Below are 27602 nucleotides of genomic sequence, written 5' to 3' on the forward strand. Positions count from 1 at the left end.
AGGTAAGAAAACAAGTGTCGTTTGTTGTCTGGAGAGGTCACTTCCTGGTTTGCATGGAGCCCAGTGATGGAAGTGCACAGTTGTATTCAGGGAGCACTGGGTGTTGAAATTTTGCACCCCTAGCAAATTTGCACTCGGGGCAACCACCCCTTTGGGCCGCCCTGATGCTACGCCACTGGGTGATGATAATTTAACTTTGGCCTTGTCAAGCAGTCAGCAGGGAGAAAATGTCTGCTGCTGGCCTTTGCCTGATTTCTGTCTATTTGCAGGAAGCTTTGACTACTGAAAAATAAAATCGCCCACCTACCACCTCATTCTGCTGCACATATAAACAGGACTCAATCTTGCTGATCCTCACTGGTTACTCCTTTCTAGTATGAACTGTTTCCATTTTTATTCTGCTTAACTCCCCCTCCGCCTCAAGCAAACCAATCTTTTTATCCCATGTCTGCTGCTTTAGTTTAGGAACAATTAGTGTGGGTATTAGACTTTTAAAAAGAATCCAAGTACCCCCATCTACAAGCTTCTTGATCACCATCTGCAACATGCTTCTGGGAAACCTCCAATAATTCTACTGGGCTGATGAGTCATTGCTTGCTTTGATAACGAATCTGGTTGATTTTCTTGCAATGGCAGATTCACATGCACACAGTTTTTAAAAATGGGACAACTCGTAACTCCCCCCCCCCCAATCATCCATGCTAACATGCAAAGGTCACTAGGGTGACCAAGTGGGAATTCGACAGCTGTAGTTTGCATGGCATGTGGAAATTCCCTCTTCTGCACACCTTAAAGGTGCAGGAGCCCTCTTAGATGGAAAATATGGCTCAGAAATTTTCAAAATTAGTCTTTTAAAAAGTCATAGTAATTGCATGAATCTTACCTTTAAAATATTGCATTTCACAATATAGCGCCATAGTTATTTTTGCTTTTCTACAGTTCAGTCAGGCTTACTTCATAGAATCATAAAATTGTAAGAGTTGGAAGGGACCATGAAAGTCATCTATTCCAACCCCCTGCCATGCATGAATATTTTGTCCAATGTGGGGCTCAAACCTGCAACCCTGAGATTAAGAGTCTCATGCTCTACCACGGGAGCTGCTGCTGCTCAGTTTATTTATTTGTAGGCATTTATAAGCCTACTCTTCACCAGACAGCCCCCCCCCTCAGGTGGCTTACATTCAGCATAATACAATTAAACCAGGCAATACAGAGGTTGGCAACCTATGGGGGGTTGTGGGCAAATTTGCAAACTGGAAAAACAGCTGGGAACATCATGCACTCACTCACTCATCATAATCATTTTATTTGTAAGCTCAAGGTGGCTTACAATATGAAAAGATTTACATACATAGTTACAAACATAGCAAAGTAGTCATAAAAATAAACAAAACACATCAAAACTACATAACCAAACTGAACAATCCCCACATAAAAATAAAGATACAAAAAATTAATATCAACAACAGCAAAAACTTCCAACAAAACTTTCCCCCAAATACCCCCGTCTTTGCTGGGCAGCAGCAGCAGCAGCAATTTTTATGAAGCCTGTCAGGCCCCGCCCTAAGCCAGGTGGAGAGAGGCAGGAATGGGGCCCTCAGGCTCCCAGCAGATCAGCCTTCCCTCTCACACATTCACCCCCATTCCCAGCAGCGATGAGCCTCAAAAGCAATGTTTTCTCTTTGCCCCACAAGCCTCGGTAGCGGGGTGGGGCTATCTTCTTGGAGAGTGCAGCTGGGGAGGCAAGAGTTAATCCCCACCTCCTACCTGTTAGCTCTAGGAATTGGAGGTCCACATTAACCACTGAGAAAACAGGATGTTGGCCTAGACGGGTCGTTGGCCTGATCCAGGAGGCCCCTCTTAGGAAGGTCACCTCTCTCCTGCAGCCATTGGGCCTGGCCATATTGGAGCCAAGAGGAGTCTTCTTTGAAATGAAGCCCAATTGCAATGAGGGTGTTTTCAGCAGGCAGAGTGTGGTCATCGCTGGGGAGGGGGTAATCCCTCCCAAACTCTCTCTCTCCTCTGTGGTAACTGTACTTGAAAGCAGCTTTCTATAGAGGGGTCTTATGTGGTGTGTGTGTTAACTCACCCCAGTTTTAAACACAACCCAGCACTGCAATTAGATTGGGAGCTTTATCTTTGTTAAGAAACAAGATGACCCCACAGTCACCAGGTGCCATGTTAACAACCCATGATGTAAGATATAACCAATGTATATAAAAAATGTGTGTTGATGAGACCAAGGGGAAGGCATTTCACACCAGGGGGGCACAGAAAAGGCCCTCTCTTGTGCTGCCACCCCACAAATTTCACAGAGTGGCTAGCAGCACCTTGCCTGCAGAATGTAACACCTGGGCAAGTCTACACATGAGGAAGTGCTCCTTCAGATATCCTTCAGATACAAGGTTTGGGGGCTTGTGTGTGTCAACAGAAGAATCTTGAATTAATGTACAATTTTGTTTGTATAACGCAGCAATGCCTTAATGCGCCACCTTTCATTTTTAACAAGTTTACCGTTACAGGTCCCATCAGATATGAAGTCCTATTATTATTATTATCCCCATTTTACAGACGTACAGCTAGGTGTGGCATGATACAGCAGTGTGCCCAGTGTTGCATAAGGATTTGGCAGCTGAGGTATGAAACCACATCCATATTGTGCAAGTACCCAGAAAGTTTGCTCAGTATTTTTCCTCCCAGTGGAAGAGGAGTAGGCCAGCATGGCATTAAGGGGATTTAAAATGGAACAAGACATGGCAAGATCAGGTTTCAGATATACTTGAAAAATGTCCATCATATTTAGCCACATTTAATTAAGAGAATCTGCAGAAAGCTGGGGTCAGGTCTGTAAATATCCCAGTCCCAAACATACATTCCTATCTTTCGGCAGTCATCTTCTTCCTCTTTCCACTTTGGGAAGCTGTTTATGTTGAAAGGGAAGGTTGGCTTCTTCCCAGCCCATCATGTGTATCCACTTGGTTCTCCTTGCAGTGAGCTCACAAGGCTGAATTTGGCACATCCCTTTAAACCTTCTGGTGGAGGCTGATGTCACCAATAAGGGCTTCTTTTTCTGATTTCACTGCAGCACCCGACCATAAGGGGAACGGAGCGCAGAGGAAGAGGAGGCGACGTATTGCCAAATACCTGGAAGGAAAGCAAACTAGCTAGCAAGAGAGATGCCTGGAACAGAGCTTCAAAACACAGAATCATGTGCTTTGCAAATGCTCCCCTTTATGCAGGTTTCCAAAGAAGAAAAACGGCCCTCTTCAAGGATCGCACTTCAGGATAAGAAGGCTGGAGTGAGCTTTGTTTTCCTTCTCTGAAACTGCTGCTCTTGTGTGTTGTCGTTTTTTTGCTTGCTCATGGTATCGATTGGCATTTCCAGGACAGGGAAGGAAACTGGTCAGTGCACGAAATGGTATCGGCTCAGGAACGAGTCAAAGATCTGTCAGGAACAGACCCTCTTTAGTATTTCTGACTTGGAGAAAGCAGAAAGAGTACTGTACTTCCAAAAATCCCACTTTGACCCCGAGATGCTGCAAAGAGGCACATGGATGGTGGAGTTCTGATGCGGCTTATTGCAAGACACCCTTCTCACTCTCTCTGGTTTCACATGCATAGCTGCTATGATAAATGTTTTTTAAACACCCACCCATTCACCCCTAAGTGAGGGAAACTGCAGAGTGCTTGTGCCTTTCCTACGGAGGAAGTTCTTAAACAAGGAGCACCATCCTCCCCCACCCTCTGTGATTTCCAATAATTGTTAACACCCTCATTGATTTCTTAGGTTCAAAGTAGAATTCTAGAGTCACAAAATTAAAGAGCACCTCAAAGATCGCTTAGCTCCAGGGTGGAGTGCCCTTTTCTCAGCCGGGGGGGGGGAGCATTTCCTTCTGGGCAACCTTCCAAGGGCCAGGTGACAGTGGCAGGTGGAGCCAGAGGCAAAAGTGGACAGGTGTATGGATTTTACCTCCGTACAGCCAGCTACCTTCTACACAAACTCACACACCTGCTCTGTCCTCCATCTACACATTCCAGCTAAAGCCCCCAGGTTGTGAAGCAGGACAAGTTAGTAGCCTGGGAAAAAGTGCTGAGGTTCCCTACCCCTGATGTGGCCCATCTCTTTGTTCCCTCCTGAATCAGGCCAATGGCCCATCTAATCCAACATCCCATGGCAAAAGGAAATCCTTCTTAACACTTACTTGAAATCTCCTTTATTTTAATTCTAACTCGATTGGTTGTAGCCCGACCCTCTGGAGCAACAGGAAACAAATTTGCTCTGTCATCTATGTGTGAATCCTACAAACATTTGACTGTGGTTATCATATTGCCTCTTCATCGTGTTTTCTCCAAGCTGTCAAACACATCCAACTCCTTTGACCTTTACTTGAGATCCTACAAGGAAAGTTACTTTAACAATGCAGGCACTGCTGTAAATCAGAGAAAATGAAACTCCTCCTCCTCTGAATTTTGTCCATCTATATCATACATCAAAAAGTTGATCACCTAAACTACACCATATGCGAATGATGGTAAAAATAATAATATTGGAAACAAACACCAAGAAAACAAAGGATTTATTTTGAGCAAGAAAACTGCTAGCCTTTATGGTTTTACAGAATTTTGACCCCAACAACTGTACCAAACTAATTCAATTACTGATGGCTCACAGAACTCCTAAATTTAATTTGTTTATATATATATATACACACACACACATATGTGGAAACACTTTTTAAATGGATCTGTGGTGGTGAGTATCTTTTTCCTTCTGTGAATTCCATGCCACCTACCGGGAAGAAAAAACCTTAAAACTTGCAAGTTTCCACCGCAGACAGAGTGCTTTGCAGCCTTTGAATGATACCTTTCCCAGTAACCACGCATAGCACAGATTAAATCAAGGCGAGTACAAAGCTCCGGGCTGTATCGTTTCCTGGGGGGGGGGGGAAGAGAGAAAGGAGGAAGGAAGGAATATTACTCCGAAAACGCACATAAATTCGCTTTCTAAAGATCCATAATACAGATCGCTCACGTTAAGAGGACTCTGCCCCCTTTTAAACAAATATACACCTTTGAACAATACCACCGAACTTTAATGGGCGTGTGCGCGCTTGTAGTTTATATTAACTCTGGGTTTGAGTTTTCCTTCTTCCACTGTTTTTTCCCCAGGACACTGACCTACCCTTTAATTGTTTGGTGATAGGCATGTAAGGGGGAGGGGCGTTACTTGTTTATTGGAACAGCACAGTTAAAAAAAAAATCAACCCTGGCGAACAGTTTCTAGTCCCCCCTAAGGATGTATCCAAACAGGCAGCCAATCAGCGCTTACACAGCTTTTTCAGCTCGTCTTTTTTAAAGGGACAGTAGCAAACGGGTTATATCATTTAAAGCGAAAGGCACCGACATTTGCGGGGTGGGAGGAAGCTGGAAAAAATCTCTCCCAGTTTCTCAGGAGGTTCTAACTTTAGGCTTCAGGAGAGAAATGGACCGCAAATGTGGGTCTTTAGCTGTTAACAGGGATGGGGAGATGGTGGTGAGTTATTGTTTGAAGGATACAAGGCGCCTTTTCTCGGATCATGCATAGCCCCACGCATCTCTGAGGTTTTTCTTCGGGGGTACGGGCATCATTTTAAATCTTGTGTTTTAAAGATCTCCTAAACGGTGCCCCTTCTCCAAAACTTCCTCAAACCTCCATCCAATTCTCTGCGTCCCCCACCCCTTAAAAAATAAATCTGGGGAGGTCGCGCTCCCTCCGTTTTGAGGCATTTTGAATTGGTCCTTATGTTAGGGCCATCCTGGTGTAAGACAAAAAAAATATTAAAAAGCGGTTTTAGTATGGTTTCTGCAAAGGTGGGTAAGACACGGCACCCCCCTTCTGTGCAAGGAGAAACAAAAATAGCCTCGAGCGGACCAAAGGAGCTGGACGGGAGGGTGGGTGGAAGAGATGGGGACTGGGGGAGTACGCAAAGGTGGTCCAACCGCTCCTTTTTACTAGGACTGGGAGTTAAGTCCCGTTGAGCTCAGTACGGCTTACAGCACTTGCTAATAAAGGTGTTTAGAAGCGGGGTACAAAAGGTGAATGAATCCATAGCCATCGGGAGGCCCCGTTTTTAAGATTCCACTGGCAAAGCCGAGATCCCACTGCAAATCACAGATTCGCGCTTCCTTGGGAGTAAGCCCCACTGAGCAAGGTGGGAGTTACTTCTGAGTAAGTTGCACGCCTTGAGATCGGGGGGGGGGGGAATACGCCTCTCACTTTGCGCACTTCTGTGCTGCGATCCGCAAGTCCCAACTGAGGAACACAGACACACACACACACACACACACACACACTTTCTCTCTCATGTACTCGGGAGCTGAAGGGGCTTGAGGATCGCAGCTTCAGCCTGGGCAGCGCTAGCGGCCACAATATGAAAGGTAATGGAGGCGGGAGGTCGGGAGGAAGAGGAAGGCGGAGAAACTGGGGCGGCCGAGCGCAAAGAGGATGGAGGGAGAAGCAAAAGGCAGGAGTAGGGCTAGGATAGGGAGCGGGGAAAGGGAGCGAGGCAGGTGCAGCCACGGGCGCAAAATGGGGCGCAGAGGGGCCTGTTGGCTGGTGCGGCGCGGGATTGTGCTGTAGCGGGTGCAAACGGCACGCGGGGAGGCTGGGGCGAGGACTGAGAGCAGGGCGGCGCATGTGGGAAAGGTGAATGGTGCGAGGGAGCGAGCGAGACAGCGGGAGGGCGTCTGGTGGGGAGGCTGGGATTAGGGGAGGGTACCTGGGTTGAGGAGGGAGCCGGGTAAGGAAGGCAGCTCAGCCCCTCGGTAGCGGCAGTAGGAGGAGGCGGAGCAGCGGAGGCCCTCCTCCCAGCCAAGGGGACCCTTTAGGAAGCGGCCGGCGCGCTGCTCTCTCCGCCTGGTCCTGCCCAGCAGCATCTCCCCCGGTGCCACCTTAAACTCGCTGTTCGGGGGCGGAGCAACCCTTCCCCCCGCAGGCCGCCGATTGGCCGGGGAATGTATCCATTGTGGAACGTTGACGCCCGCCGCGTTCCATCCCTAGTGTAGCCACGTTCGGTTGAGCCGGGGGCAGCCGCGGTGGCGGCAGCAGCAGCAGCAGCAGGAGCAGCAGCTGAGGAAGAAGCCGGAGCCGCGGAGAGGGGCAGGGCGATGGGGTCGAGGCCGGGGCTGGGGCTTTGACAGCTGAAACCGGGGCGAGCGGCGCGGCGCCAGCGGCGGAGCCTGGGCGAGCCACAGCTGAGGGAAGGCGCGAGGCTTGGGAGACCGAACGGCAGCGGAGAGATCCAGGCGGCGGCGGCTTCGGTTTCGCCTCTTTCTTGCTGCGGACCATGTTCGCCAAAGGCAAAGGCTCGGCGGTGCCCTCGGATGGGCAGGCTCGGGAAAAGTAAGCGCCCAGGCACCGGATGGGACTCCCGAGAGCAGCCGGGCATGGTTTCCTCCGACAGGCGTTCTCGCCGTCCCTTCATTGTCTTCGGGGAGCTCGGGCATCTGGAGGGGACGAGCATGGAGGCTGCGATCCTGGGGTGGATGCGGGGTGGTCGTGGCGGGGAAAGGGTCTCTCGCCACCTCGGTCCCGCCGCTTCGTGGTGGAAGGGAAAGCGAAGGGTGGCGGATCGGAAAGCACGATGGAGGAACGCATGCACCGCGTCCTTTTGTCTGAAGTGTCTGTCCGTCTGTGCAAGTGGAAGGGGTGAAGGGCTTTGTCCAGGCGATGAGAGATGGGTAGGCTTCCCCTTGGCCCTCCCCGCCTCCCACTTCGCTCCGAGAGTTTGCAAGTTTGGGCAAATCGGGGGATTGGGTATAAGACGATTTTGGGGTGGGAGGGACCCCCTCTTAGACCCAGCTGGCCTTCCCCCAAATCTGTCCAGGCACTAGTGGAGAAAGACCACAAAACTCCCCCCTCCCCCCCTCGCTTTGGGTTCCTGGAAGCTTTAATGAATGGCTGGGGGATGCTGCTGGCTGCCTTGCAAATGGGGCATGTGCCTGCAGAAGTTGCATTTTGTTTCCTGCCCTGAGCTAGTATCAACTTATCTCTGAGGTGGGATGGGGGCTGCGCGGGGCGGGAAGGAAAGCGCTCCTTGCTCTCAGCACTGGAGGCAGGAAGGAAGTGATATTTCTTCACCGCCCTGCTTTAAACCTGGGTTCATCCCCACTGAAGTGAGAGGAAGGTCAGCGTGGAAGTGGGACGATCCTATAAAGTCTTGTTCAGCACAGTGGTCGCTTGCTCCTTCTCTACCACTTTTTCTTTTATTCCGTCCTTTTGCAGGTTAGCTTTGTATGTGTATGAATACTTGCTGCATGTAGGAGCACAGAAATCAGCACAGACCTTTTTATCAGAGGTGAGTGGCTCTGTTTACTTTTGACCCTCTTCCCTCACCCCTTGTTTTAGATGGCCTTTGTTTTCAGAAGCAGGCACTGTAGCCTCCATTTTGAATTTTTTATCACCTTTTGCCATTTATTGCTAGTTGGGCCTCAGAGGCTGCTTGGGGAAAGGGGAGGTGAAGTGGGGGCTGCGGGCAGAGGAAGCATCTTTCCCCCCCAGTATCTAACCTCTTTGCACCCTTTGCTGTTTACAGATCCGATGGGAAAAAAACATCACGCTAGGAGAACCTCCTGGGTTTTTACATTCGTGGTGGTGGTAAGTGGGCTGCTGCTTTCTCTTCCCCAAAATAGAAACTCCTATGCTTAACTGGCTGTAAGTGGGGCAAAAGTTTTGGAGTCGTCTTGTGTTCCTGTGTTGAGAAATAGATGTAGTTGAACTGTGAGCTCGTCTCTCCATCCCAGTTAGGATTTAGTTCAGCAAGTGTTGGAGAAAAAGGTACTGAAGAAAGTCTTGGATCAGTTGTTGTTGTAACTGTTTCCAAGTCATACAAAATAGATGTTGCTTGAGCTTTCCTTTATCATTAATCAAGGCATAAGCTCTAGCCTTTACTTTCTTATGTATGGTGATTCAGAGTGCAGTCAAAGGACAGTTATGTGCTGGTGTTTGTAAGAAAATATATGGAGTACTTCTGCAAGTTACACCTATTGCTCTGTTTCTTCCCCTGCCCTTGTTATGATGCTAAGGTGTAAATGTGTGACAGGATAGATCAGGTGCTGATATTTTTTTACAAATGTATTTGCCTTCTCCTGAAATGTTTCCTTGGGAAGAGCTTTATTAGTCTTGCAGAAAGATTTCTAGTTTTACTGAAAAAGTTTCAAAGAAACACTGGCACTTTCCCTTAGCTTCTGCACAGAGTTACTGATCAATGCTACTTGTTATGAGGTTCTCTCTCCCTTGTGAATTTGTGTCAGTGACGCAGATAGTCCAGTGGGCAGCTTCAGCTTGACTGGAGCAGTTGTGCAATTGGTAGTGTGATGCTGGGTGATAGAAACATTTCTTACAACCCGGTTCCGAAGGGCAATTCTTGACAGTAGACCCCATTGATGCCACTTGCATGTGATGAAGTTACCACGTGTCTGGGCCGTTTGCTAGTAATGCAGAGCAGGACGCTTTCAACATGACCGTATATGAGACAGGCTTGACACCCAGAGATGGAGAGCTGAGGGACACATGTTGCTTAGGTAAGCGGTGCAGTTTTTTGATTAGGCTTGTGGGTTGGTTTGTAGTTTATCTTAGAAGAGGTTGAGATAGCACATGGGGTTGAAGGCTGCTTGCTTCTGAACCTGTAGAGCAGGAGAGCTGAAAGGTTTTTTATTTCTCTTTCTGGTGTGTAGTTAGCAGAAGCATTTTTTTTGTCAGAACATTCTCTGTCAGCTGGCCCAGGTTAATGCTGTTTGGATTGTTTCCCAGTCTGTTACATGCTTGGGGTTCGTGCATAGTCTCAGGCGTCAGGCTATGCAGTCAGTACTGGTCAGAAAAAGTTAAGAAAAATATGTTAGCACCTGGAGTCTTTGATACTTGAAAAACAACCACTGTGCAGGATATTTTCTGACACCCCACATTATTTACCCGAATGCCTGGGGAGACTGAAATTGTTGATTTTTTTAAAATGGGTTTTTATTAAAATATTTTTATGGACAACATATAACATTTTCAGTTCATAGAGTCCTTTCTACATGAGGGAGAGGGGAGAGAAAGAAAAGGGGGTGTTTTTTAAAAATCAATATTTCACTCCTCTTCCTCCAAAGAGCTCAAGGTAGTGTGTGTGGTTGTCCCATTTCTGCCATGTGTTTCTCACAACGACCCAGTGAGGCAGGTTAGGCTAAGAGCCAGTGAGTGGCCCAAAGTCACCCAGTGAGCTTCATGATGGTTGTGGAGATTTTAAACCTGGGTTTCCTCATGACACTCTTGCCCACTACACAGCACTAGATTAGTCAGCAATTGTATAAGTGACTGCAGCTAACATGGGGGGAGGACAGTGAGTTTTATTATCTAAGGGGCTTCCATTATGGCGGTGCTTATATATGTGCAACATCCAAGACAGAGGATGAAATCAATGTTGTATTGACAGTATGGCATTTAATGTCAAACTGAAACAGCTCTAATGGATTGCACTCTGGTTTGGAAGATGGCTTCATATTTAGAGGGAGATGTGTTCTGGTTTAATAGAGCAACACAACAACCAGAATTGGATGCATTTGGTTCTAGCGAGAGGGCGATTAAAAGTGCTGTTGAATGTGCAGTAGTGTGTAAGAGGTCCAAAAGTAAAAGTTCAGCCTGAGCATAGAGGGGAAACGGCAGAGTGGGCTAGCCCTGGCAAGATGAGCGAAAGCGGATGGTTACAGAAAGAAATCTCTTTAAACAAAAGAGTGAGTGTAAATATAGGGAGCTTGAATGCCCCAAAGTTGGGAACCCAGGTAGTTGTCTTCTAGTAAGTCGGACCATTGGCCGATCTCTTCCAGTGTTCCAGAGTCACTAAATGTGATTCTCCAAGTTTTTGGAGGGGGGACATTTCCAGTCCTAATTAGAGGTGGCAGGAATTGAACATAGAACATTCTTCGGGAAATCAGATGCTCTGCCACTGAGCTACGGCCCTTCCCGAAGTTCAGCTTTTCTTTGGACACTTCCGTGGGAATCCTACACATTAATAACATTTGCATCCCCAATTGCACATCTTGCCTGTCTCTAGTTGGATGTTGTTGAAGGTGGAAGTCTCAAGTGGAACAAAGGTGATATACTGAATGCTTCTTGGCTAAAGATAGATGCACCTTGCTGCTGAACCGTTGGCATGGCCAGACTTCATACCAAACACTGTATGTGATGTTGTATATTGTCCAGGTTCGTAGTCACTGTCTGCTCTCTTTCCTTTGCCCTACAGTGTATTTTGGGACCTTTACTGTGCAGCTCCAGAAAGGCGAGATACTTGTGAACACTCGAGTGAAGCAAAAGCCTTTCATGATTATGTGAGTAACTTAATTTTCAATCCTTTTGACTATAAACTCAAGGGAGTACAGCAAATGGGGAGGAAAGGGTGTTGCCACTGCTGCCATTCTGACTTGGTTGAATAATATTTTATAAAGTCACAGCTATGTGAATCTAGTTCAGATACTTATCTTGAGTACTTTAAGGTGGTGCATATTGATCTCGTTACATCGCCATGCATCTTCCTAGTGGCACGCAGGATAAGCAGGGTGAAGGAGAGATGCAGTGGCGATATTTATCATGTTGAAATCTCATTTGCAAACTTTCTGACATAAGTAAATGGCTGTATTTGAATGTGGAATGCTCTTTCTCCAGGAGGAGAATGTCATCGGGGCCTGTATGTATTTAGGAATCAGTTGTAAGGTTGCTGTGCAGGGCAATCCTGTGCATGTTTACCTGGAAGTAAGCCCCACTTACTCCCAGGTAAGTGGACCTAGAACTGTAGCTTTCGAGAGCCAATGGACTCGGTTCAAAATATCAATGCAAAGGTTTTCCACTTAAGACTGCAATGCAGAATTTATTATTTCTTTTGAATTTTTGTATGGGCTGCAGGTACAAAATTGAGGTGGAGAATCTTGCATTTTTGTTTTCTGATGTGCAATTGATTACCCCCAAATAAATAGCAGGTGTATGCGATACGAGCACCTGGAGTTTGCTTTGTTACGGTGGAGGGGTGGGGAATGTTGTGAGAGTAACTATAGAGCTACAAGGCCCCCCCCCCCAGAGGATAACGTTAGAAGCTGTTTCTAGTGACCCTATCCTGTTAGAGGGGACATTGCCCCAAGCTAACTCTTCTGGATAAACTTTGACTTGTCAGCTTCTACCTGTGATGGCAGAGCACGGATTCCCAGGAGGATGTAGATTTTGATAGTTCATAAAAGGAAAGGCATCTTGTCCTTTTTCTTTTGCAACACACAGACTGAAGGACTTGTAAGGAGATGAGTTTCAGTGGAGAAAAAGCAAGCTGCCGAATGTTGTCCTTGTTTCCATTGAGCTGAGCCTCAAAATAATATACAGGGTGAGAAGCTGTGGTCTGTGGGGAAAGTGAGCCAGAAGTGAACAGTCTGGTTAAAAAGTATTTACTTGGAAAGAGACCCCATTGGTTTTAATCAATTTCTCACATGATTTGTAAGTTAAGATCATTAGGAGAGCTGCTCCCTCCATAGTCCTGCCTCTCAGTTAACAGCTATAGTGTTGCCTGAATTATATGGTTCCTTCTCAGACCAGCTCCCTGGGAAAAAGGGTTCACTTAACACAGGGAAGAATGGGATAATTCGTCCATTGCTTATCTCTGTGGATGTTGCTGGAGCAGGGTGAGACCTGACAAAATAAAAATGGTGTCAGAATTGTTGTTCTGGTAACATGTGAACTGGGCTTCTGGTTTCTGTACTGAGGATCACAAACTCCAGGACAATAGCTCTTCTTGATGGTATCCAAAGCAGCTTTTAGTAAAAGGTTTGAGAGCTTATTGTAGGCAGATTTCCTAGGCTAGAAGAAAACTTCGAAAATGTGCATTGCTCTGTGCTTATCATGGACATTCTTCTTCTGCAGAATCAACTTTTGAAAGGAGAGTTTCATATTAAATCCACAACCTACATCTTTAATTTTATCTCCTCCTGATGCAGCCATACCAGGAATATGGAACTATGTTTCCCAGAAAATTGGCAGATGGCTGGGCATTGATCTGATTTTGTGTATTTGATTTGACCAAGTCCCCAAAGAGACATTTTTGCCTAATGATGAACAATCTTTGGAAGTTGTTTTTCTGACTTGGTGGAAAACACTTGCTTTTGCGTGAAGAAGTGTAGGCTGTGACAGCATGAATTAGCAGGAAACAGTCTGTCTTGAAAGAAAGAGCAAGGGAGAGGGGCACAAAAAAACTTTAGCCCTAGTGTCTGTGGCTGGGTGAATTGCAACTCGTGCCCTGATTTGTAGCCTTCCCATAGAAGAAGTCCCAGTTGTACTTAAAGGGGAATAAAATAATCTGACATTTTTATTTATTTATTGGCCTGGTTTGTTTTAAACAAATGGTGTCTCCCCAAACAGTTTGCACCAATAAAAAAGAATAATAATGAGGAGCAGGCTCTTACAAACTAAAAACACAGGACAAATAAGGGAAGGAGAGTGGAGAGGAAAAAAGATAGAAGGGGAAGATCAGCTGGGACCATGCCAGAGGATAGTTGTGAGCTGTGAGCAGGCCAGGCTGATCTTCCCATGATGCCCTTGCTCTTAGCCCTCTGGCTGGTAGCAGAAGCCAGATAAAATACTCTGGGATAGCTCAGTTGGTAGAGCATGAGACTCTTAATCTCAGGGTTGTGGGTTCAAGCCCCACATTGGGCAAAAGACTCCTGCTTTGCAGGGGGTTGGACTGGATGACCCTCGTGGTCCCTTCCAAGTCTGATTCTCTGAATTCTACAGTCCTAGGGAATTTAACAGTTGGAGCAGAGCATTTCTGGCAGAAGAGGGCTGGGAAGCAAACTCCCTGTACCCCCTGGTGTTCTTCCGGGGTGGGGGGTGGGAAGATGGTGCAAACTCTCTGCTTTCTCCTTTCTTGTACAATCTGTGGGCAACTAGGGACATAGCTGGGGAGAAGAACCTACGCCCCAGCACTGGTTATCCCCGTGGAAGTAGATTTCCCCCTCCTTCAATCCAAGTTAAACCCTCTTAAGAGTAGTGAGAAATAAATGCCATTCACCTGAATCGGAAGAAGTACTGTATATTCCTGCGTATAAGACTTACTTTTTAACCCAGCAAAATCTTCTCAAAAGTCGGGGGCCGTCTTATACGCCGGGTCGTATTTCTTATACGGCAAGTATATCCCAAACTCTATATTTTAACTGGAAAAGTTGGGGGTCGTCTTATACGCCAGAATATACGTACTCTGCTGCCGTAAGGGATATAGTTCAGTTGGGGGCAAAGACCTGACTTTGCCCCTAACCCTGGGTCTGTTTTGCTTCCATCGTAACAGTGTGCCCAGAAGCAGAAGTTTAATTCGCTTTTGTGGCAGAAACTTAAGAGGCCACATTATGCTATGGGGAGGAGCCCCATATCCCTGCAGTTTGATGGATGGGAAAGGAGTTTGCCCCTACTTGCTCCTCGTTGGTAGCTCTCAAATAGGCCTGTCACCGTGAAAACTGAGGGAGAGCACACAGCATCCTAGTTAGAGGTGGCCTCGCCATATTGCTTAGTGTGTGGCAACTTCGCCACAAGACACTGTTTAGATTTAGGACTGCAAGTGTCAAGCCTGTTTCTGATTATTCTTGAAGTGTGTGTATTGTTTTGAGCCTCACTTCTAAAGGAATAGAACTTCCACTGACACCAACAGGGGCTTAAGCATGTGGGTCGATATGTCTTCGTTGTTACACGTAGTGACAAATCAGTCGCTGGATTTGCCATTATGGATTGCTGGTTCCTTCTTTGCTTCTTCTCATGTCTCTTTTTTGGTTGGGAAGTTGCTTCTGAGTCAAGGTTGTCCCCTATGAAATGTTGCTTAATATAGTTTTCTAATGATATTGGAATGCCCTCTGTAGGTCTTGGATGCAAAGCATAAGGTGTGGAGGGATACTGCTTGCATTCAAGATATAGTACTGCTACATTAGCAGCAGCCTTATAATAGTGTCTGAGGATTTACAGTATTTAGAGAAATTAATCTTTTTTAGCTGGGTAATAATTCTAATAATAGGCATGAGTGCATTAGATGATTCGCATAAACTTCTTTAATACATGTTGCTTTAAGCTTACAGCAAATAGACACAATCCTGATTGTTTTGTTTTGTTTTTTAAAAGTCCTAGTGTAATACAGTTTCGTAACACTCCTGAGTAGTACTTTACCTTTTTAGTTTTATTATGAAGACCAAAAAGATGTTCTGTTCCTGCCCGCCCCTAGCTCCCCCCTTCTTTTCATTATACTCATTATTTGTAAAGGGCTGTTGGTTTTAAAATAGTTGACTAATCTGTATTTTCATGACCATGTTGCTTTCAATCATAGATGTATCAGTTCCCCACTCCCCAACAGAAATCTGTAGCTCCCTTCCTATAATGAACTTAGGACGCCATCATGGATGAGATATTGGAGTGTGTTGTGGAGACAAAAAGGACAATTTCTCATGTATGGGAGGGGTTCGAAGAGGATTCATTGGGCTGAGGTTATTAAAGAACATTGAACTAGTTTCCCCCTTTTCCTAATCTTCTAAATTACTGCCCCCGTGCAGAACATCTGGTGCTGAAGTTGGACCGAGTATCAAACATGGAAGGCCCTTGCCTGAGAGAAATCTTGCTGATCGGTTTGCTTGTTGGCCTTGTTATATGTAGCCAGGATGTGTTCCCACCACCTTCTTCTAAGCCTCTGCCTCCATGTAACATAGTTTAAACGACAAGCCTTCTTAAACGGCTAATGAATGAACGGTGACTCATTCAGAAAGGCTCCCAACCAGACTACAGGATAGTTGGCTGCATAATTTGGATTGACACTGTATGGAGGTTTTAATGGAGACTCCAGGAAGAACATGCAGGATTGCGAGAACATGTTAATAGCTACTGCTGTTTACGTTCTAAAAAAGATTTTCACTCGGGGGGCCTGTGCAAATCATGATCAGAATGGACAGATGACTAATGTGGTAGATGGAGTAAAAATAAACTGCTATTCTAGGTTGTCGGTATGATTGGTAAAAATTCTCTTAAGCTCTTGATGTGCATGATTTGGATGCACGTATTTTGTGGATTCCTTTATTCTCTGCACCAGTAGAGACTCTGTGCTGAGGTTGATCTTTCGTCTTGTGTCATAGGACTGAAAGCAAAAACATTGTCTTAAAATTCGGGAGAGTGCCTAACCTATTGTGTATAAAAGACAGTGTTCTGTGCTTGGAGAAATGCATTTAAAAGCCTGGCATCATTTCCTTTGCATGCTTCTTTCCCATTGTTTATGGTTGAGGTGTGGCTACTTGGACGTATAAGAAGCAAATCTCTCCAGATCAGTAGGCTTGGCGAATACATGCTTCAGAGAATGGGAGGCCATGCTTCATTAGCAGCCTGTATAACAGCACTTGCATGCTGTGTAACTTCCATTTCATTTCCCAATATAACTATATGATAATAGAAGCAGCAGGAGCAACAAGCAATTTCCCCAAAGAACATTTTTAATATTAAAAACAGCAAAAAGTCTTCGTTCTTCTTGGTTTTTCTGTGTCTTAATCGATTCATAGGAGTTCTGAGACGGTTGACCTGTACTGACTTCGAAAGGAATTCTTGAGATTGGGACGCAGTGTGCTGAATTCTTGCTGGCAGCAATGTAGAAAGGTGCTATGTAGACCCCGTACCAAGGGGATGGATGAATAAACCTTACGCTTTGGAGACTTCACAAATGCTCCTCTTGCACATTTCCCTGTGAGCTGAACACCAAGGTTTTTCTTCTTCCTGCAATGCACAAAATTTGCTCACCACAGGGGAACATGGGACCAATTTTGGGGCAGAAAGCAATTAGTGCTGTGAAGATATGACAAGGGCAAGATAGGTACATTTGAGGGGTATTTTTGTGGGGTGAGGAAAGGAGGCTACATCTTGTCCTGTTTGTGCCATTGTTCCACTTCTGTAAGAGAAAGTCCCACGAAAACTTGAATTTCTCGGCTGACTTTGCAGAATTACGCTAATTTATGTTTTTGGTTGCAACGTATTTTTGCAGAAGCACGCGTTAAAGTCACTCGTTAAAACTTTAGCTAATTTGAAGCTGTGTAAACTGGTACAAAGTTGACTTTAAAACAGAAAACAGCTTATTAATTTTATACACTTGGTTTCATTTCTCCCCAAGTCTTGGGGTAGAGTAGAAATTTGATAAAACTGTGGTGCTTTTAATGTGGTGGTTCAGTGGTTTGAAATTTGAAAAAAGAGAGAAAAGAAATGTCTAGGGGGAAGGAGAGAAGAGAAATCCAAAATGTGCTTCCAATTTCAGTGTTTCTGTGCGTTTCCAAACGAAAATGTTATACTCTCTCTAGAGGTTTACTGCTGTTGGCACGCTTGCCTTTATCTTGCTTCTAGGCAAAGCCCCTCCGTAGGCGCACTCATATTACATTGTGGCGGTGTTGCCAGACACTCTTGTTGCAGGTTTTATTGTGCATCTTCTGAGCTGGTGAGCTACAAAGGGATTGTACAGCATGACAGGGAATTTCAACCACCGCGTTATCTTGGAATTGGCCGATTGATGATTGCAGTTCAGCGTTTCAACACTGTGAAAGCCAATACAATTTGAGTTAGCTGTGATGACTGCCAGTTTAAATACCGCAGTGAATTTCTGTCAAATAGCTAATACACAGAATGGGGAATTGCAGAAAACTTGATCACTAGAACCAATTTAGTCGATTTTGGCCTCCAGCTACAGAAAATGAACTTAAATCTAGTTGACTGTCGCTACATACTTTTTGTGGCATTATTCTGTTTGCACATGCTCCTCTGAGTGTAACTTCGAGGGAGAGTGCAAAAATTCAGAAACTGTTTTCAACACAATCCCCTCCATTTTTAAAGTTGTAAACCAGCTGTTCCCTAGGTGATATTAGTCCTTTGGAACCGCTCCCTAAAAACTTTAACATAATATTTTCAAAATTAAATATTTTAAGAATTATATTTTTAAAAGTTTTATACAGGGCATATTTTGGTCTGGCAGTTGCAGGATATGCTGTCTGTCTGTTTGCTCTAGCAGAAACAACTCCTCTCTTAAAAAAGACTTCTTTTCTCTCTCTCCTTTAAATACCTGCTAACTGTGTGTTGTGTCAAACAGTTAATTATAATCTAAATAATTCTTTGCTTCATTTATGCAAAAGCAGTAGGTGTAACATAAATATTTTTTTCTACATGACTTAACCTTAATTGCTGGGAGAATGTGACAAGAATCCATTTCTTCAAAGAGGTCCTTCTCCCTCGTGACGTGAAGCCCATGTTCATTTTCAGATTCTCACAGCAGCCACAACTGTGGAGATCTGTTCCATTGCAATCCTGACAACTAACAGGCATTCATTTCTTTTACCAAGACCAGAAGGGTTTCTACATACAGTATATTCTGCTTTGCTGGAGCATAATCTTTCTTCAACATACCTGTATTATTTCTCGTCGTTGTCAGTGTCCTCATGGTCCACTAAATAGCTCTTACATTACTTTTTTAACTTGAGATTTGCACTCTTCTCCATGGCTTGATGCATGAGCTAGTTCTTCGAAAGATAAAACATTTGGTGCAGAACTGAGGATGTTGGCTTGGGACTCCAAAGCTAAAGAAGTGTCTCAGCCGTACCTGTGTCTTAAGCTCTTTTCTCCACCTGCCTCTGGCTTGTGATGTTGGTTATATGTTCACAACAGAGAGAACCTTCTTGGTGGTGGCTCCTGCTTTTGGATTGCCTTCACAATAGGACCATGTCAGATGCTGCCATAATCATTCTGGCGAAACGTCTGAACTTCCATGTTTGCCCAGGCATCTTAAAATAGGTTACATTACTCTTCGTTGTTGTTGAGGCAGTCCTGTCTTGCACTGCCTCCCGCAGTTTGGTCAGACTCATGTTTGTAGCTTCGAGAACACTGTCCAACTATCTCGTCCTCTGTCGTCCCCTTCTCCTTGTGCCCTCCATCTTTCCCAACATCAGGGTCTTTTCCAGGGAGTCTTCTCTTCTCATGAGGTGGCCAAAGTATTGGAGCCTCAGCTTCAGGATCTGTCCTTCCAGTGAGCACTCTGGGCTGATTTCCTTCAGAATGGATAGGTTTGATCTTCTTGCAGTCCATGGGACTCTCAAGAGTCTCTTCCAGCACCATAATTCAAAAGCATCAATTCTTCGGCGATTAGCCTTCTTTATGGTCCAGCTCTCACTTCCATACATCAGTACTCTACTCTGGTTAATTTGGTTGCCTTTCCTTGTTTCATGATGACGGTTGATTGTTTTATTTATTTTATTGTGTTTTATGACATGTTTGATTTTATTCGTGCCTATTGTATACAGTAAGCCTTCAGATTATGTGGGGGTTACATTCCAGCAATCGTGCCTAAAGCTAAAGTCACGCATAGTGAAAACACATTGGGTTCAATGGCAGCAGGGATTGCCAAAATCTTTTTTACCAGACACCCGCCTCCTTTCTGCCTCTTTTTTTTTGCCAAGTCATAAAGCTGTATGGACAAATTAAGTGTGTGTAAGTTTCAGGCTTACTGTACTGCCTTTGTATCTGCAAGGATGAAGCACAATCTAGAAAGGCTTTAAATAAAATCTAGACTCTCCTCTTGACATATGATTCCAAGTGCTGGTACGTATGATGGTGTTTGGAACTAGTAGAAGCCCCAATTGTCACCCCACCCCTTAAGCAATCCACCCAAGATAGCATTTTTGTCTGGGAAAATACGATTCTCTCTCAAGATAGTGATGCCATTGCTAGCTGTTTGCAGCGTATTGAGGCTGTGTTAATGTTTATGAACTTGGATAAAGCCTGTGGTATTGACAAACTCTCATTTCTCCTTCCTTAATTTTTTAAAAACATGGTAGCTGAACATGGGAGTGCCTTCTTTTGTCATAAAAACCAGCCTAGCAACAACTCCTGCACTAAACTTCCTTGCACTGCTATGCACAACGTCTTGGGTTTTAATTTTTGTGCAATATGAAAGGCTACTGTCAAACTATGCTATTGCATTTTCCTTTAAGTTAAACAAAAGGGCTAAGACATATGATGAGAAGACATTGTAACCTTCAGGTTTCTAGATCTCGTCAACCCTTTAGGTTTTGCGGTCGGTTGTGTACTATCTATTTTGGTTGGTGGCTGGTGCTCACTGTATTCACAATGGATTCATCAAGGCAGCATAGGATGGAAGGTTTTGAAGAATGGTACTTGAACATATCACTAAGGAAACTTTAACAATGGAATTTTGTAGGAGGATTATTTGAATGTAGAGGTCACCACTTCTTGTGGGGCATTTACCCTTAAAACCCACTATTGCAAGTGTAAAGGGACCCCTGACCATTACGTCCAGTCATGACCGACTCTGGGGTTGCGCGCTCATCTCGCATTATTAGCCGAGGGAGCCGGCGTATAGCTTCCATCCAGGTCATGTGGCCAGCATGACAAAGCCGCTTCTGGCGAACCAGAGCAGCACATGGAAACGCCGTTTACCTTCCCGCTATAGCGGTTCCTATTTATCTACAGTGGTGCCTCGCTAGATGAATTTAAATCGTTCCATGGGTCTTTTCTTATAACGAAAAAAATCGTCTAGCGAATCCCATAGGAATGCATTGAATTTTTTTGAATTTTTTTTGCCCATAGGGACGCATTAATTGAATTTCAATGCATTCCTATGGGAAACCGCAATTCGCTAGACGAAAACGAATTCGTCTAGCGAGGCAACCTCCGCTAGAAAAAACCTTTCGTTAAGCGAAAATTTCGTTAAGCAGGGCATTCGTTAAGCGAGGCACCACTGTACTTGCATTTTGATGTGCTTTCGAACTGCTAGGTTGGCAGGAGCTGGGACCAAGCAACGGGAGCTCACCCCGTCACAGGGATTCGAACTGCCGACCTTCTGATCAGCAAGCCCTAGGCTCAGTGGTTTAGCCCACAGCGCCACCTGGGTCCCTACATTGCAAGTGTAGGGCACCTTATTTGGATCAGCCCCACAGGCCAAATTTGACAGGCGTGGGGAGTCACCCATGTGTCAATCAACTGACATCACAACAAGATCAGGTGCAAGGTGCTTTGAAGTCCCAAAGTCAGGACTTCAAAGCACCTTGCATGCTGCTCCTGAAACAAAGATAGTTCTCCCTTCGTTTTTAGCAGGTGATTTCATGAATCAGGAAAGGTATCTTTCTGAATCAGGAAGGTATCTTCATGGAAACCCCTGCTAAAAGTGCTGGCACTCTTTTGGAAGTGGGTTCTTCCGCCAAGTCTTCGGAAGGCCACTCCCCATATTGTTCTTTCTGCATGGAGAATAATTTATACATCAGAAAAAGTAACCTGTGAGGTGACACATGCCCATTTGAAATTACTGACAAATAATTCTGAAAAGTAAACTGAACAGTGAGCATGAAATAAATTAGTAAATGAATACGGAGCTGCTGTTTAATATTCATAACAGAAACCATTTGGTTGAATTAACAGATCACAGGTTTATAACAAGCCAAAATAAGTACTTACAGAGCTTTATTATGGATGTCTTTGATCTTATGTTGGCATCTTTGGAATTTAAGTAAGGGCTGGTCAGATTCAAAGAGGAATAGATCGTGTAACGTGTTCCTTCACATGGCCGGAAGAGGTGGGTTGCATCCAAAACTATCAATATGTGAGTGAAATAAACATCAGTTTGCACGGTGGAACTTCACCTTTGTCTCCTCTTCACACTCTACAACTCACAAAATCTCCAACAAGTTGGTAGGACCAGTAGATTTGGGGGTCATATGAGTGACTGCTGATGTGAAGAAGGTGGAGTTGCAGGAGTTGAAACTGGGTGTTGGATTTCCACCATATGTGCAGAATATTTCCAAGGCACTAACTTGGAGAAAACAGGTAGGAAGGATCCCGCTTAACCTGAAAACAGTCCTGTGAATTCTTAGAAGCTTTGGAAGCATCTGGGGTTGTCTACTAAGAATATATGGATCTTTTTGCAATGTTTAGGTTACCCTCATCCTGTTCAGATGTTTTTCCCCCTCACTTGATATTGGGAGGAGGCTCCAGTTTTGCATGCCACCTCTTCCTTATGCTTCCTCTGTTCACCAGATCACAGGGAGAAGCAATTTATTAGAACCAAAAAGGTATTATGTCAACAAAGACTGAACACACATTCCTGTGCATGTTTTTCTCAGAGGTCACCCTTAATTTCAATGGAACATACTTACACTATTAAGCCTTTTAAGGGCCTGGGAACTGGTGGCTCACCAGGCGTTGTTGAACTCCAGTTCCCATCAGCCCCAGCTGGCATGGCTAGTGGTCAGGGATGATGGGATTTGGAGTCTAAGAACATCTGGAGGGCTACAGCTTCCCTGTCGCTACCTGAGGATGCGTGGAGATATTTTTCAAGAGAGGGCTGTTTTTCAGCTTAAGGTGCCTTGTGGTTTTAAATGTATGCTGTGTGCAGAGACTTAAGTTCTCATTGTGTTTAATTTTTTCCAGAAGTACGTCCTAAACTTAAAAGCAACTGCGCAGTAAGACATACTACTAAATAATTAGCTGTATACACACTGGCAGCTATTAAGCTATGGCAGAAGTCTCTTCCAGGGGTAATATAGGTTGTGAATCCCACAGTAGCACTGTGTGTTGGATGCTATTAGTTAGGATACAAGCCTTCTAGCTTATTAGGTTCCTGAATTTTTTGCTTTTCTGCTTCATTTTTATACAAATAGCGCGGGAGGTATTCACGCTCTCCTTTGTTGTCAGTATCCATTTGAAGCCCTACTCCTATGACAAGTTCAAGGGGTTCGTCCTGATGCACAAAGCCTTATGCAACTTGCATACAGGGCACAATAAGCTGCTTCTACTGAGTCAGACCCAGTGCCGTATTTGCGTATAAGCTAAACAAGCTATACCCAAAAAAAATTAAAGGAAAAAAAACCTGGATGTATATTTCCAAAATATAAGATAAAAAACAAATAAAATAAAACCTACATACATCAGCAGTGTTTTGTGTTGTGTAGGCTCCTATGATGTAAGTAATGGGCCCCACCTGCTAGCCTGCTCCCTAAAATATCACATATAAAGGGCTCCATTACCTTCAGTAGCTTGGGCCTTATCAAACCTAAATCCGGCCCTGGTCAGACCGTTGGTCCATCCACCTCAGTATTGTCTACACTGACTGGCAGGGGCTCTCCAGGGTTTCAGACATTTTATCAGGAGGTCCATTCCTCACAGTGTAGGAATTGGGTCTTTAAGTGTGGCAGCATCTCTCCTGGGGAATTCCATCCCATGTCTCCATGGTGTGTTGTCTTCTCAATAATCTTTATGCATGTTGAAGACCTTCTTTTATCCAACAAGTTTTTTAGGTGAAGATTTTCATCCCAGTCCTTTTCGGTGCCACACCTGAAATTGTTTTTGTGCATGGTGGTGGTTGTTGTTTTAATTGTTGATGAGTTTATTGTGAAATTGCTTTGGGATCTTTAATGGGAAGCGATTCATAAATGAAGTAAATAGGAAAATAACAGGGAAAGTATTGAGTGTTTGTGTTGGCTGTTCTTACTGGTGGAATGCAGGAGGTACAACTTGACCTGAAAGGGTAGATAGATCCTTCTGCTGTAGAAGCTCTCTTGGGCTGCTTCAAACACTTCTCTTGGCAGGGGTAAGTCTTGTGTTCCATATAATAGAAAGCTATTTGGTATTTCAGTGGATTCCTCAATAGGCCCGTGAAATCTAAATGGCGTGATAGGCTTTTCCTAATCTAGAGTCATGGGAGCAGCTGCATTTGTGAATATATCTGAACTGGCTCATAGTCAGAGGCGGAATTCCCATCTTACCCCTGAGTGGGTCTATTCCACACAAGGGATTATGGGAGTTGGACCTCCTTCCTGCTGCAGTTCTTCAGAAGGCACTCTGTTGCTGTGTCCCTGAAGTAAATGCATTTGAAAACAGAGGCTACGGAAGGAGGGTAGTTGAGTGACCATGGATCAGTGAAGGGGAGGAGCTGTAGCTTAGCAGCATTGAACACTTGGTTTGCCAGCATCAAGTCTTTGGCATCTCAAGTTAGAAGGAACTCTGCTGGCATGCTTGGAGAGCCCAAGGCCTTGAAACACTGCTGCCAATCAAAGTAGGCCAGCTTTCCTCAACCTGGCGCCCTCCCAGGTGTTGCCGAACTCTCAACTTCCATTAGCACCATCAGTATAGGCAGTGATCAGGGATGATGGGGGTTAGAGTCCCAACAACACCCAGGAAGCGTCGTGTTGTGGAAGGTCGACAGATATTACATTGGTCTACGGAGATATATGGGCTGACTCAGTATAAGAGTGCTGCATATGAATCCTTGAAGTGGTGCATTGTCAGGCTTCCTGTAAATTTACTCAAGGGGGAGAAGCTGGCTGTATGCAATTAATCCCAAAGGGGAACATGGGCCAGTACTTGTCCCTTGGGTTGCAGAGGGCAAGTGCATTTTTGCACCGTACCTTAAAACCTGTCAATGAGAGAAAACCAAAGCTATCTGTTTCCTAGGAAGGAACGGTAGGAAAAACCAGTACTTTTTTTTTTTTTTTTAGCCAGAGTGCAGAACTGGCACCTCTCAGGTGGATGCTATTGTGAGCCAGGAGTTTCCCTGTCCACTTCTTGCCTTTATGTACTTAGGAGAAGCCCAAAATTTCAAATCAAAACAAAAGCTGACCAGTGGGTGCGAGTCTACACTTTTCTTTTCTTTTTAGATCTATGACTCCTCCTAGCTCCTAGCCGCAATTGGTGGGGCCAATTTGTATTTCCTTTTCTTCAATCCGTCTTGTGTGTAGTGGCAGCTAGCTTTAAGCTTTCCAGCCAGGCCTCTACTATTGCATGTGTGTGTGCATTTGTGCAAGGGCCCTTCTGAGCTGCCCTGGCCACCCGCCTGAATCTAAGAGAACAAGGGAGGTGGGGCGCATTTCTTTGACCTTCACCAGAACCACGGGAGCCCCCCTAATCAGCTAGGGAGACAGCTTGCCTAGTTTTTAGCACCTCTGTGGGCAGTGAACACCGGATGTTCAGGGCTTGAGTCGCCTTACTGTAACAACTTCGTGGTGAGTTCCAGCACCTATTTTTCTTGGGGGGGAAAAACACTGGGAAAAACCTTCCTCAGTTTCAGAATACCCTTTCAGTTTTGATCACGTTTGCTATTTGAAGTAATAGTTTTAGCAAATGAGTATTAAGCAATGTGCCTCCATCTGCTTTGGAGGGTCTCGCAGCCCCACATAGCAGATTTGAGGGTGCTCAGATACTCAGTGGGGGGTTACAGCCCATCATAAGCTCTATTGGTCAGGAGGAAACTATGGTCTTCATTGTGGAAGTCTCACCTTTTGGGGGGGGACCCTCTTGCAATCCACTTATTCCAAGACAGGCACTTAAGTGCGTTTGATTTTGTCCTTAAGAATGAACTTCTGATGACTCTATTTTCATTAATAATGATCCATGGCTGATAAACCAGTGGCAAGATAATGACTTTACTATGTAAAAATAAAAATGCATCATTAAAGCACATTCATTCATTTACATTCTTGGTATAAGGTTGGGCTGCTTTAAAATCTTTGATTGTCGCTTTAGAGGCAAGTACCTATTTGTCATTTGAGTGAACTAATGTCCCTAAAGTAGGAGTTATTCTGGCATTCTGCAGCTGCATAGGAGCTACAAGAATGGATGGCTGTTCAAAAGCAGTTCTTCCTTTTTTTAAGTTGATATTGACAAAACCCAGGAAGCATTAAACCAGAGGTCATGGCAAAACGCTTACGCTGTAGTCTCTGTGATTGGGGAGCCTAAATATTTATCCTGGTCTGTCCCTAATGAAAACAAATTGTCAACAGTTGTTCAGTAACTGACTAAATTAAAATCTGTAATTAGTCAATTAGATTAAAGAGTTGGCACAACCTGATTGTATCATGCTGGTTAGGTTATTAAGAGAAAGGGTGTGATTTTTAATTACTGCATGCTAATTTTGACAGTTTCAAATGGAAACAGACGTTCCCCCCCACTACCCCCACCCCACAATGTGCTGTGTTTTTGTGAAATAAGGCAACAAAATGTAGTTTACCCTCAACAAAAGACCTGAAGTTTCTTCTCTCTAAATTCAGTGAGAGCTGAATTTCAGCTGGGAAGACCCTTGGATAAGGAATGCAGAGTGGGGTTATTAAATTCTGCTATTTTTTTTTAAAAAAAGTCTATTGACAATAGGGTATTTTTGTAGAGTTGGGTACACCTGTTTTTGTAGAGTTGGGATGTTTTTGTAGTTGTCTTAAGGAAGTCTGGGCTGTTGATGAGTATTCAACCCTTTGCAGATTGAAATCAGCAGTAACTGCTGAACTTACTTGGGGGCAGAAGAAGCATTGTTCTGGTGGGGATAGAGAGATGTGGAAAAGTCGGGTGTATTGGAAGCTGTGTTTACCATAGATCCATACACTGCTTGCTGGATCGCACACTGCTTGCGATCTTGTGGGTGTTGCAAAGAACACTTCCTGACACAATGACTAGAACTCTCTGGTGGACAGGGGCCTGCGTTGACTGTTCCCTCTTTCTCCCTTTCTTTGTACTCTTTTGCTTGCTTGAAATCACTTGTAATCTGCTCTTGGCATGGGCCGCTTGTTAAAGAGGGCTCCCCCCCCCCCCAACACAGGCTAACGGATGTGTAGCTCTGAGATGCTAGTGACACAGAAGTGAGTCATCCCCCTCTCCCAATTCTTCCTCCTCTTTACCTCCCCCCCCCACTGCTTATTGTGCAGGCTTTGATCACCATTAGAAAAGGGAATAATGTGGTATTTTTTGGGTGTGTGTGTGTGTGTGTGTGTTGGGAAACAGAGCTTTTTTGCTGCGATTGTATATATGCAATATATGCTGCTCCGACATATGACTGCAAGCAAAATCTGGTGTCTGGGCTGCATGGGTTGTGAATTGGCCTCCCGGGTGCCTCCCGGGTGTGTTGGGGGTGGGGTGGGGTGGGGGGTTGGTGCCTTTGTGCTGTGATCCCCCCCTTCTTCCTCAGAAAGAATAAAGGAGGGGGGGGCGAAGAGAGAGAAGTTTTGTCTTTGAAGGGGTGTGTATGTGTCTTTAAGGGGCTGACAGATTTGTAGCTCTGAGTAAATACAAACCTTGTAAACCTTCCTTCATTTCCTTTCTGTGGTCCTTTCTGAGGAACAAAGAAACTCAAAGCAGTTCACATACAAAAGCTAGGGGAGACTTCTCCCTCCACTGAGGAGCAGTCATAACAAGGGCTTCCTACCCCAACAGCAAAAAGAGGAGAGTTTTTTGTTAATAGGGATAAGAATTCAGGAGAAATGATTCTTCGCAGAAGCAGGCAATTAATGAATTTTGCTAGGCTGGTGCAACATGTGTGACTCTTGAGTAGGTCCTTCCTGTTCTGTTGATCATTTCCTTCCTTACCTTGGAAGCTTGGATTTTATCCTACCTTTTTGTAAAGTACTTCATGTGCCTCATTTAAAAGCAGTCTCTTTTGATCTTCTGATAACAGCGGTTTGTTCAGTTTTAGGAAAACTTGATATTTAAGGGTTCTGCACATGCGCCTGCTTGCACTTCAGTAAAGGCTGCTTTAGAGGGATGAAATGTAGTATTTGGGCAGATCAGACATCAAATG

The 27602-nt window shown here is 44.8% G+C and overlaps 1 protein-coding gene and 1 long non-coding RNA gene across 8 annotated transcripts in view; one reads left to right on the top strand and one right to left on the bottom strand.

The window, feature by feature from the left end:
- Window positions 1–4560: 4560 nt before the first annotated feature.
- On the bottom strand, window positions 4561–6934 carry LOC132592438 (uncharacterized). Its single transcript, XR_009557899.2, has 2 exons — window positions 6759–6934; window positions 4561–4933 (listed from the first exon to the last, which is right to left on the bottom strand). It is a non-coding gene; the product is annotated as an uncharacterized LOC132592438 (long non-coding RNA).
- SSBP3 (single stranded DNA binding protein 3) overlaps window positions 6258–27602 on the top strand; it is a 172454-nt gene continuing 151109 nt past the window's right edge. For 4 of the 7 annotated variants that reach the window (XM_035123053.3, XM_035123054.3, XM_035123055.3 and 1 more), the window contains exons 1-4: window positions 7068–7381; window positions 8264–8336; window positions 8574–8635; window positions 11259–11343. In XM_035123053.3, coding sequence (XP_034978944.1) covers window positions 7326–7381; window positions 8264–8336; window positions 8574–8635; window positions 11259–11343 — 276 coding nt within the window. In that variant the 5' untranslated portion in view covers window positions 7068–7325. Of the gene's footprint in view, window positions 6418–7067; window positions 7382–8263; window positions 8337–8573; window positions 8636–11258; window positions 11344–27602 lie in introns of those variants that run through there. The other 3 variants (XM_088674032.1, XM_088674033.1, XM_088674031.1) reach the window with 3 other exon arrangements.

The sequence above is a fragment of the Zootoca vivipara genome, chromosome 7 (genome assembly GCF_965207765.1).
Source record: "Zootoca vivipara chromosome 7, rZooViv2.hap1.1, whole genome shotgun sequence".
Lineage (NCBI taxonomy): Eukaryota > Metazoa > Chordata > Lepidosauria > Squamata > Lacertidae > Zootoca > Zootoca vivipara.